Consider the following 11,754-nt stretch of genomic DNA (forward strand, 5'->3'; position numbering starts at 1 on the left):
TTGATAAATACTTGTTGAATGGATGAATTTAAGTGACCTGTTCCTACGTCTGTCTCCCCTACCCGATTTGACTCAAGAACCCTGCAGGGTGAAAGTGAAAGTTTCATCTGATTCATTCTGGGGTCCCAGAGAAGAGTTCTTGGTAGGACCTGGGGTTCAGCCGGAGGGCTCTGAAGCCAGGCTGTCTGGATTGGAATCCTGACTCTACTAGTGGGCAGCTCTGTGGCCTAGAGCAAATCACCTGCCCTCTCTGAGTATGTTTCCTCATCAGTGAGATGGGGGTGAGGATGGCACCTGCCTCATAAGGCACTGTGAGGACAAATGCCCGTCATTTAGCACAGAGCCTGTCACATGGTTAACGTGTATGGGTTGAGGGCGGGGATGGAGAATGTATCCAGAGATTGAGGAAAATCAGAGGCAACAAGCAGCACAGATATTATTATTGCTGTTTTTCCTGCACCCTGGTGTTTGCTGGAGTGGAAGTTGGGGGTGAAGCCGGTGCCAGAGTGGGGTGACCCCAGGGGCTGCCTGCTCCCTCCCTCCCCATCCCCCACACCAAGGCCTGCAGAACCCAAGCTCACCCACCAAGAAGCTGAGCAGCCCCAGCGCTGGGCGGTGGTGAGGGGCCAGAAATAACCGCCGTTGCTATTCCTGCCTTTCTGGGCTGGGTGGAAACGCTGCCTTTCTAATCTAAAGGCTGCTCTCAACTTCCTGCACATCAGTGGGCTCTTATGTAATGCTCTCCTCCCTCTCCTGCCCAACGAGCTTCCAGAGATTTCTGCAGCCGGCTGGCTTTACTGCACACTCAGCTGGGGGTAGGGGGAGCAAAGAAACCACCAGAGGCTGGATTGTCCTCTGAGCCCAGGGTCCTGCCAGCCTCAGCCCTGGGAGAGGGACTGGCCAGCACAGGGCAGAGGGACGGATGTCCAAGGCCAGCAGCCTCGTTCTATATCTGCAGGGCACTTCCACCCACTCCCTCTTCCCTTTATAGACTCCCACCCCTGAGGACAGACTGTGCCCCTCCCAAGTGCTGATGCCCCAAGATCTTCCATTTTAGGCCTAACCTGACTCTGCCTGGTGCGTCGCTCCCCAGGCAGCCTCTGGGGATAGCAGCCCAGATCCCAACTCTCCCAGGCAGGACCCCCGACCCCCGTCACCAGGGGCTCAATCCTCTGTGATCTCTTCCCTGCAGCCCCTGGATGCTGTCCAGAGCACGCCAGGCACCCTCTTCAGACGCCCTGTGCCTCAGACCTCAGCATCGCACTGCACGGCCCTTCACCTAGCACTGTCCTCTGGCATCTTGAAGGAGTAGATAAGATGGCTCACACTTCAGCACTCCAGGATGATCCTCCCTCTCTCTCCCTTGTCTTCCTCATGCCGCCCCCTCTCACCAGACCCCTCAGGGCACCTTCTGTCCCATCTCATGCCTGGCCTCCTCAGGTTTCTTCTCACCCCTCAAAGCCCTCCCTGGGGTAGGAGCAGAACTGCCCCAGACCCATTCAAGGCTCATCAGCCTTCAGCTGGAAAGTCGGTCGGAAAGTGTGACAGGTGCCCCAGACAAACCCCAAGAGAGTCACTTCCTGAGCCTCAGGCTGGCCACGTGCAAACCACGGCCTGAACAGCCCAGTGGGTGCTGACGTAGCCCAGGGCTGGGGAGGAGGAAGCAGCAATGGAAAAAGGGGCTTGTTTTCCTCTGAGAGCTGCAGCCGGCTCAGCCCTGGGTCAGGTGTTGGAGATGGGATGGTTCCACTGGCTTTCTCCTGGAGCCCCAGCAGCCTTGGGCAAGCTCAGTTCTCTCTCCCCTCTGCCTCCTCCTCCTCTCCTGTTTGCAAAGTCAGGTCTAAGTGCAGACATCAGCCGAGGGCCTCTCACCTTTCCCCTGGCTTCTGGTATCAGTCACTTGGCCAGCAAGGTCTGAGAGCCCCAGGTCATTCCTGAGCACCCTTGAGGCCCAGTAGGCCCCTAGACCAGGGTACAGAGTGACTCAGGGCCTTCCTTACCTCCAACATGGTTTCCTGCAGGCCCCAGGCCGGTTGTTTCATCTGGGCTGTTGGTCACAAGTGGGGCGCTCACTAGCCCCAACTGAGATTTGGCTCCATGGGAGGGGCCAATTTTTTCACCGTCTCCTCCCTTTTCTGTCCCCCCAGTCACAGCAAACAGAAGTGTGCCACTGGCCAAAAGATAGACCAGAGGGGAGTGAGGTGACTCAGATGCCCCAGCTTTGCGGCTGAGAAGCCAGGTCAGCAGCATAACCCTATCTAGGGAGGTGACTTTCAGCCCTGTTCGTGATGGGCTAAGGCCTGGGCAGCACACAGGGTTCTGAGCTCAGCTCCTCCTACCATTCCTGGGTGGAAGCTGCCTTCCAGGGGCTCACACCGCAGGGGCTGGGCAGGGTTGGGAAGGGCCACCTTCTCCCCTGTATGAGCTGTGAGGACAGAACAAGGGAGAGTGGGGGTGGACTGGTACATTTGGCTCTGCACAATTCTTGCTGTCCACACCTTCACCTGAGGCCCCAGAAAGATCACAGCCGGACTCCCTTCCCTTCTGAGGACTTTGCAAGGCTGGCCCTCTGCCTGCAATGCTCTCCCCACCACACCCCTCTATGCAGAGCCAGTTTCCTCTCCTCTTTTTTATCTTTTATCACTGCATAAATGCCACCTCCTCCAATATGCCTTTCCCTCACCTTCCTAGTATATAAGCCACACTCACCATGATCTGAAATTATCCTTTTTATTTGCATAACTGTTTATTTCTGTCTATCCCACTGAATGGTATTTTCCATGAGAGCAAAGCCTCACTGCAGAATCTCTAAGACTTAGCACTGCATCCAATACACACAGTGGGCAATAAACCTTTTTAAAAGAATGAATGTTTTATTTAACTTTACCTTCTGCTACTTCCCAAAAGGAAATCTCTCTACTCCAGCCCATCTCCTCACCTTCCAGCCTCTTTTTCCCCAGACAGACTACACATGGGCGCTCCTGGCCAACCCACCCCCAAGCCCAGCCTGAAACACTTTCTCACTTCCCCACCACAAAGTTTGGGCCTTCTCTTGTTCCTCCTCCTCCAAAACCTCTTCAATGTCCCTGACCGTCTCCCAGCCCCCTGGAATCTCTCCCTCCTCTTATCTCCTATGTCCCTTAACATCACTGAGTTTTGCTGGCTAACAGGGCTGCTTCCTTCCTATTCTTTATTCTCTTGTAACATAGAATCCAGGTTCCCTTCTACCCAGCTGTAAGCGCCTTAGAGGCAAAGGCCTATGCCATGGTTCTTATTCCCAAACCTTGACTGCAGTTAGTCCTCAGGGAAGTTTTTATTGTTGTTGATAATGGGTGTTCAACCGGTTAGGTTGTAAGAGAAACTAACTGAGGATGTTTTATTTTATTCAATAAAAAGGGAATTCATTGGCCTGCATAACTAAAAAGCTCAGGCTGAGTGCAGGGACCTTCCGTCTGTCTGTCTCTTCTGTATGTCTGTTTCTTCTGTATGTCTGTCTCCTCCGACTTCCCCTGCATTGGCTTCATTCTCAGGCAGGCTCTCCAGGCCTGTGGGAGAGACGGCCTCCAGGCTTACATCCTATTGGCTTAGTACCATCAGAGAAAGGGAATTTCCCTTTCCCAAGAGTTCTGGAAAAAGTGATTCTCATTGGCCTAGGTTGGGTCATGTGCCCATCCTGACTCAATCACTACAGCTAGGGAAACGATCCACTCCTGGGCCTGGGTGGATGGCCAGGCCCAGGGAACACACCTACTCATAGATCTACGGTGGGGGCTATCTGCCCCCAACCACATGGACTAGGGTGGCTCCCCAAAGGAAACTGCTGGCTGGGGAATATTAATAAAAAGAAAGGGGAATTGATGTTGGTCATGCAAAACAAAAGATACAGACGTAGACTATGAGAATTTTCTGTGCTAAGCTTCAGCAAGAACCTGAAAATACCTTAGGTGAACCGCACAGGAGAATCACCGGGGAACTGGTTTGCCCTGGCTGGGGCAGAGGATGTTCTCTCCGAGTCTGGGTGGCTTTCCAGGGACAGCACAAGAATCCCAGGCTGATACCTTGGCTCAGTGCTGGCACTCACAAGCTCGGGAAGATTGTGACGCAGTTGGTCCATGGTAAAACCTATCTTTTTCAGACCTTCACAGGTGATTCTGCTGCACAAACTTGAAAAATTCTGCTCTAGGAAACATTCTACTGCAGCAAGAAGGATTCACATCAACTCTTAGGGATTATGTCCCCTGTGATAGGATTGGTATGCTTTTCCCCATCTTCACAGCTTTCCAGAAAAGGGTCACTGCAGTTTTCTCAGAGGCTGAGGATGGGTGAACTGTGGATGACCCTATGGATCCAAAGCCCCTGAAAAGAACAATAGCCACTGTTTGTCAAATGCCAATTGCAAGGCAGGTACCGTGCGTTGGGACTTGACATATCGCAGCCCACATAAATTTCAGTCCTCACAACAATACTCCCATGTAGTTTTTTTTGTTTTTGTTTGTTTTGTTTTGTTTTGAGACGGAGTGTAGCTCTGTCACCCACCAGGCTGGAGTGCAGTGACCCGATCTTGGCTTACTGCAAGCTCCGCCTCCCGGTTCACCCCATTCTCCTGCCTCAGCCTCCTGAGTAGCTGGGACCACAAGCACCCGCCACCACACCTGACTAATTTTTTTTTTTTTTTTTAGTAGAGACGGGGTTTTACCGTGTTAGCCAGGATGGTCTAGATCTCCCGACCTCGTGATCCGCCCGCCTCGGCCTCCCAAAGTGCTGGGATTACAGGCGTGAGCCGCCACGCCCGGCCCTCATGTGGGTATTATTACTATTATTTATTTATTTATTTGAGACGGAGTCGCACTAGCCCGGCCCCATGTGTATATTATTAACATTAGCCCCATTTTACAGTTGAAGAAAGTCAGACATAAAAAGCGTGGCTGGCCGGGCACGGTGACTCACGCCTGTAATCTCAGCATTTTGGGAGGCCGAGGCGGGTGGATCACCTGAGGTCAGGAGTTCAAGACCAGGCTGGCCAGCATGGTGAAACCTCATCTCTACTAAAAATACAAAAATTAGCCAGGTGTGGTGGGGTGCATCTGTGGTCCCAGCTACTAGGGAGGCTAAGGCAGGAGAATAGCTTGAATCCAGGAGGCGGAGGTTGTGGTGAGCCAAAATCGCCCCACTGCACTCCAGCCTGGGTGACACAGGGAGACTGTCTCAAAAGAAGCAAAAAACAAAAACAAACAAAAAGCTTGGCTGGCTGGGTGCTGTGGCTCACACCTGGAATCCCAGCACTTGGGGAGGCCGAAGTGGGTGAATAGCTTGAGCTCAGGAGTTCAAGACCAGCCTGGGCAACACGGTGAAACCCCCTCTCTACGAAAATACAAAAAAAAAAGCATGGTGGCAGGCACCTGTAGTCCAAGCTACTCGAGAGGCGGAGACTGAAGAATCACTTGAGCCTGGGAGGCGGAGGTTGCAGTGAGCTCGCGCCACTGCACTCCAACCTGGGTGCCAGCATGAGACCCCGTATCAGAAAGAATAAAAACATAAAAAAATAAATTTCGCTAAGGTACCCTACCAGGGAGTGGCAAAATGAACATTCAGACACAGGACCATCTGCGCTACAATAGCCTGGCCTTTCTGCCCTTGCAGCAGGAGTCCTCTGAGAGGCGCATCACTCCTGCCCCAATGGACAACTCTGTAGACAGTGGGAGTGAGCCCCCCACCTCCCCAGCGTACTTGAGATGGCAGGCTCCGAGACAAGGGGGCCCTGGTTCATTGCTGGATTCCTTAAGTTGATTTTTATAAGAAAACATGTTTGGAGGTGGGACAGCTACAGAGGGATGAAGTCCAAGAGTTACACCCTCCCCCACCTAAACCCCCTTACCCCGACCTCCAGAGGCTGTAGGGGTTCACCAAGGCCCTCACCTCCTCCCTTAGGCCCTCATCTTCTCCCTTCCCTCTCGGTGTCGTCAAGCACCCTCCTTCCCCACATACACTTTCTGTTTTCTTTTTAAATCCAGAAAAACAGCACCTCCTCTGGATTCAGAGCTAGAGCAGGAGGAGCCTTCTCTTCCCGGAATCCCTGTTCCCTTTGGGGTGCGCATTTGACTGCGTCTTGGGGGCGGGGAGGGCTTCCCTGTTCGCGTCCGGCCCCCGGGAGACCTGCGGGAATCGTTCTCCCCCCCAACCACCCACGCCCTTCTTCCTTCTCCCCTCGCCTTGGCCAGGCTTGGGGTGAGGAATGTTATCCCGGAGTCCGGGCGCCTCGGCAGTGGCGGCTCCCCAGAGACTGCAGGGGGAGCCCAGGCTGCAGCGCCTGCTCAGTTCGCGCTCACTGCGTCGAAGGCTCCCCCGGCCTGGCTCCGCGCCCAGCGCTGCATCCGGGAGGGGGAGCGAGGAGGCGGCGGAAGAGCCCGCGCGGCCGGAGCCCGCGGCTGGGAGTGGAGAGGGAACCTCCAGGGGGCAGCACCGAGCCGCCCAGCCGGTCCTCTCTTCGCGCCCAGCCCGGGGTCCCCAAATAGCCCATAGGGAAGCCCCCGCTTACGGATTCCCGCAGCGTCGGCCACCCCTCCACCTGGACTGGATAAGCGGGGGAAGTGACCCCCCACCACAAGGACCATTATTTCCTGGTGAGAACAGGAATCAGGTCTCTCCCGGGGCAATCAGCTTCCCCACTTCGGTCCCCAAAGGTGGGCTCTTTGCCGGTAGGGACTAGGGAACAGCCTTTTGGTTCCAGGGGGACACAGGGGACCCCAGGCACCAGCAAGCAGCCCCATCCCACTGACAGGTGGCAGAGGCAAGGCAGCTCACTGCTATGCAGTGTCCCAAGAACCAAGTGGCCGTGACTTCCCACCCTCAGTTTCCCCGGCGACACCCGGAAAGACACCGTGCCATAGGTCGAGGCCCGGGGTCAAGGCCCCGCCTCTCCTGGGCGGCCCCTGCCCAGGCTGGCCCAGCAGCTCCTCCCCCGCACTCCCGGCTCGCTCTCACGGTCCCTGAGGTGGGCGGGCGGGCTCTGGATGACAGCCGCAGAACCCCGGCCCGACTCGCCCTCGCCCCCGCTCTGGGTCTGGGCTTCCCCAGCCTAGTTCACGCCTGGGAGCCGCCTGAGCAGCCGCGCGCCCCGCGCCACGCGCCCCAAGCCCTCCCCGCCTGGGCGTCCCCAGCTCCCGCGAGCGCTCGGGCTCCCGGCTTGGAACCAGGGAGGAGGGAGGGAGCGAGGGAGCAACCAGCTGCGACCCGGAAATGCCATATAAGGAGCAGGAAGGATCCCCCGCCGGAACAACCCTTATTTGGGCAGCGCCTTATTTGGAGTGGCCCGATGTGGCCCGGCCGTTTCCGGCTCTGGGAGGAGGGAAGAAGGCGGAGGGAAGAAGGCGGAGGGAGGGGCGGGGGCAAAGCGGGAACTCCGGAGCGGCGCGGGTCCCGGAGGCACCGGCGGCGGTTCGAGCCCTAGGCTTCCCCGAAGTCTGGGCGCCTGGGATGCCGGCGCGGGCTCGGGCCCCAGGGTGCAGGATGGAGGTGCCGGGCGCTGTCGGATGGGGGGCTTCACGTCACTCCGGGTCCTCCCGGCTGGTCCTGCCATATTAGGGCTTCCTGCTTCCCATATATGGCCATGTACGTCACGACGGAGGCGGGCCCGGGCGGTTCCAGACCCTTCAAATAGAGGCGGATCCGGGGAGTCGCGAGAGATCCCAGCGCGCAGAACTTGGGGAGCCGCCGCCGCCATCCGCCGCCGCAGCCAGCTTCCGCCGCCGCAGGACCGGCCCCGTCCCAGCCTCCGCAGCAGCGGCGCGTCCACGCCCGCCCGCGCCCAGGGCGAGTCGGGGTCCCCGCCTGTGCGCTTCTCAGTGTGCCCCGCGCCCCGCATGTAACCCGGCCAGGCCCCCGCAACTGTCACCCGCAGCTCCAGCCCCGGGCTGCGCCCACCCGCCCCGACACCAGCTCTCCCGCCCGCTCGTCCAGGATGGCCGCGGCCAAGGCCGAGATGCAGCTGATGTCCCCGCTGCAGATCTCTGACCCGTTCGGATCCTTTCCTCACTCGCCCACCATGGACAACTACCCTAAGCTGGAGGAGATGATGCTGCTGAGCAACGGGGCTCCCCAGTTCCTCGGCGCCGCCGGGGCCCCTGAGGGCAGCGGCAGTAACAGCAGCAGCAGCAGCGGGGGCGGTGGAGGCGGCGGGGGCGGCAGCAGCAGCAGCAGCAGCAGCACCTTCAACCCTCAGGCGGACACGGGCGAGCAGCCCTACGAGCACCTGACCGCAGGTAAGCAGTGGCCTACGCTGAGAGGGAACCTTTTCGCCACCATCCTGGCGTCCAGTCCTTCACCGCAGGAGTGCTCCTGGATCTTAGGATGCGAGCCGGGTTTCCCTTTCATTCCTCGCATCCCCAGGGTCATGTGTTAGAGGAATGCCAAGGGACCCCACACAGCCCACGCCCGGCCCTCATCCCTAGCAGCAGAGGACAGAGCTTTTGTTTTGGATGGAGAGCTCTGGAGCTGCGTGGGTGGGTGGAGGGGGAGGGCTTATTTTGATGAGCGGGGCTGGGCCCCCCCAGAAAGGCTTGCCTTGCCTTGCTTGCCGCCTGTCCCTAAGGGAGGACCGTGATCCTTGGCCGTGGATGTCCCGGCAGCCCGGGTTTGGGGGCGCGCACTAGCCGCGGCCGTGGGGGTGCTGGCGGGAATCCCTCGCCCGCGCAGCCGCCACTGCGGAGCGCTGCGAGCTGCAGTGGAGGGGGATTCTCCGTATTTGCGTCAGCTGTTGTTGAAATGGGCTCTGCCACTGGAGCGGGTTCAGGAACATTGCAATCTGCTGCTATCAATTATTAACTACCTCGGGAGTCAATGGTAGCCAGCCGACCTCTTGCCTGGCAGCTCGGGTCGTTCTCCTCCTCCACTGATTGCTCTCCAGTAACCAGGCCTCCCCTTTCTCTCTCCTGCCAGAGTCTTTTCCTGACATCTCTCTGAACAACGAGAAGGTGCTGGTGGAGACAAGTTACCCCAGCCAAACCACTCGACTGCCCCCCATCACCTATACTGGCCGCTTTTCCCTGGAACCTGCACCCAACAGTGGCAACACCTTGTGGCCCGAGCCCCTCTTCAGCTTGGTCAGTGGCCTCGTGAGCATGACCAACCCACCAGCCTCCTCGTCCTCAGCACCATCTCCAGCGGCCTCCTCCTCCTCCGCCTCCCAGAGCCCACCCCTGAGCTGTGCAGTGCCATCCAACGACAGCAGTCCCATTTACTCAGCGGCACCCACCTTCCCCACGCCGAACACTGACATTTTCCCTGAGCCACAAAGCCAGGCCTTCCCGGGCTCAGCAGGGACAGCGCTCCAGTACCCGCCTCCTGCCTACCCTGCCGCCAAGGGTGGCTTCCAGGTTCCAATGATCCCCGACTACCTGTTTCCACAGCAGCAGGGGGATCTGGGCCTGGGTACCCCAGACCAGAAGCCCTTCCAGGGCCTGGAAAGCCGCACCCAGCAGCCTTCGCTCACCCCCCTGTCTACTATCAAGGCCTTTGCCACTCAGTCGGGCTCCCAGGACCTGAAGGCCCTCAATACCAGTTACCAGTCCCAGCTCATCAAACCCAGCCGAATGCGCAAGTACCCCAACCGGCCCAGCAAGACGCCCCCCCACGAACGCCCTTACGCTTGCCCGGTGGAGTCCTGTGATCGCCGCTTCTCCCGCTCTGACGAGCTCACCCGCCACATCCGCATCCACACAGGCCAGAAGCCCTTCCAGTGCCGCATCTGCATGCGCAACTTCAGCCGCAGCGACCACCTCACCACCCACATCCGTACCCACACGGGCGAGAAGCCCTTCGCCTGCGACATCTGTGGGAGAAAGTTTGCCAGGAGCGATGAACGCAAGAGGCATACCAAGATCCACTTGCGGCAGAAGGACAAGAAAGCAGACAAAAGTGTTGTGGCCTCTTCGGCCACCTCCTCTCTCTCTTCCTACCCATCCCCGGTTGCTACCTCTTACCCATCCCCGGTTACTACCTCTTATCCATCCCCGGCCACCACCTCATACCCGTCCCCTGTGCCCACCTCCTTCTCCTCTCCCGGCTCCTCAACCTACCCATCCCCTGTGCACAGTGGCTTCCCCTCCCCGTCGGTGGCCACCACGTACTCCTCCGTTCCCCCTGCCTTCCCGGCCCAGGTCAGCAGCTTCCCTTCCTCAGCTGTCACCAACTCCTTTAGCGCCTCCACAGGGCTTTCGGACATGACAGCAACCTTTTCTCCCAGGACAATTGAAATTTGCTAAAGGGAAAGGGGAAACAAAGGGAAAAGGGAGAAAAAGAAACACAAGAGACTTAAAGGACAAGAGGAGGAGATGGCGGTAGGAGAGGAGGGTTCCTCTTAGGTCAGATGGAGGTTCTCAGAGCCAAGTCCTCCCTCTCTACTTGGAGTGGAAGGTCTCTTGGCCAACAATCCTTTTTGCCCACTTCCCCTTCCCCAATTCCTATTCCCTTTGACTTCAGCTGCCTGAAACAGCCATGTCCAAGTTCTTCACCTCTATCCAAAGAACTTGATTTGCATGGATTTTGGATAAATCATTTCAGTATCATCTCCATCATATGCCTGACCCCTTGCTCCCTTCAATGCTAGAAAATCGAGTTGGCAAAATGGGGTTTGGGCCCCTCAGAGCCCTGCCCTGCACCCTTGTACAGTGTCTGTGCCATGGATTTCGTTTTTCTTGGGGTACTCTTGATGTGAAGATAATTTGCATATTCTATTGTATTATTTGGAGTTAGGTCCTCACTTGGGGAAAAAAAAAAAAAGAAAAGCCAAGCAAACCAATGGTGATCCTCTATTTTGTGATGATGCTGTGACAATAAGTTTGAACCTTTTTTTTGAAACAGCAGTCCTAGGTATTCTCAGAGCATGTGTCAGAGTGTTGTTCCGTTAACCTTTTTGTAAATACTGCTAGACTGTACTCTCACATGTGGCAAAATATGGTTTGGTTTTTCTTTTTTTTTTTTGAAAGTTTTTTCTTCGTCCTTTTGGTTTAAAAAGTTTCACGTCTTGGTGCCTTTTGTGTGATGCGCCTTGCTGATGGCTTGACATGTGCAATTGTGAAGGACATGCTCACCTCTAGCCTTAAGGGGGACAGGGAGTGATGATTTGGGGGAGGCTTTGGGAGCAAAATAAGGAAGAGGGCTGAGCTGAGCTTCGGTTCTCCAGAATGTAAGAAAACAAAATCTAAAAATCTGAACTCTCAAAAGTCTATTTTTTTAACTGAAAATGTACATTTATAAATATATTCAGGAGTTGGAATGTTGTAGTTACCTACTGAGTAGGCGGCGATTTTTGTATGTTATGAACATGCAGTTCATTATTTTGTGGTTCTATTTTACTTTGTACTTGTGTTTGCTTAAACAAAGTGACTGTTTGGCTTATAAACACATTGAATGCGCTTTATTGCCCATGGGATATGTGGTGTATATCCTTCCAAAACATTAAAAGGAAAATAAAGTAGCTGTGATTGGGTATGTGTTTCCTGGGTTGGGGAAGGACTCTGCCCTATTGAGGGCTGTGAGGTTTTCTGAAGATGGCCTTTAGAGATACAAGGATCCTCCAGCCAGAGTCAGGCCCACTGTGTGAAACTGGAGTTCGTTATTTTTGAGGACTGAGTATGGGTCTTTAGACAGGGTCTTGCTCTATCCATCCAGGCTGGAGTGCAGTAGTGTAATCACAGCTCACTGCAGCCTTGACCTCCCAGGCTCAAGTGATCCTCCCACCTCAGCCTCCTGAGTAGC

The 11,754-nt window shown here is 56.2% G+C and overlaps 1 protein-coding gene across 1 annotated transcript; it reads left to right on the forward strand.

Annotated features, from left to right (window-relative positions):
• Window positions 1–7,683: 7,683 nt before the first annotated feature.
• Window positions 7,684–11,473, forward strand: EGR1 (early growth response 1). The gene is made up of 2 exons (XM_010388101.2): window positions 7,684–8,258; window positions 8,935–11,473. The coding sequence occupies exons 1-2, from the start codon at window positions 7,958–7,960 to the stop codon at window positions 10,257–10,259; spliced, it is 1,626 nt and encodes a 541-aa protein (XP_010386403.1). The 5' UTR covers window positions 7,684–7,957; the 3' UTR covers window positions 10,260–11,473.
• Window positions 11,474–11,754: the final 281 nt, after the last annotated feature.

This window comes from Rhinopithecus roxellana, chromosome 3 (genome assembly GCF_007565055.1).
Source record: "Rhinopithecus roxellana isolate Shanxi Qingling chromosome 3, ASM756505v1, whole genome shotgun sequence".
Lineage (NCBI taxonomy): Eukaryota > Metazoa > Chordata > Mammalia > Primates > Cercopithecidae > Rhinopithecus > Rhinopithecus roxellana.

Excerpts from the sequence above, each read along its gene's own strand:
- EGR1 (XM_010388101.2), top strand. The coding sequence starts at position 7,958 with ATGGCCGCGGCCAAGGCCGAGATGCAGCTGATGTCCCCGCTGCAGATC. Across the intron at positions 8,259-8,934 it reads CTACGAGCACCTGACCGCAG|AGTCTTTTCCTGACATCTCT; the intron begins GTAAGCAGTGGC and ends CTCTCCTGCCAG.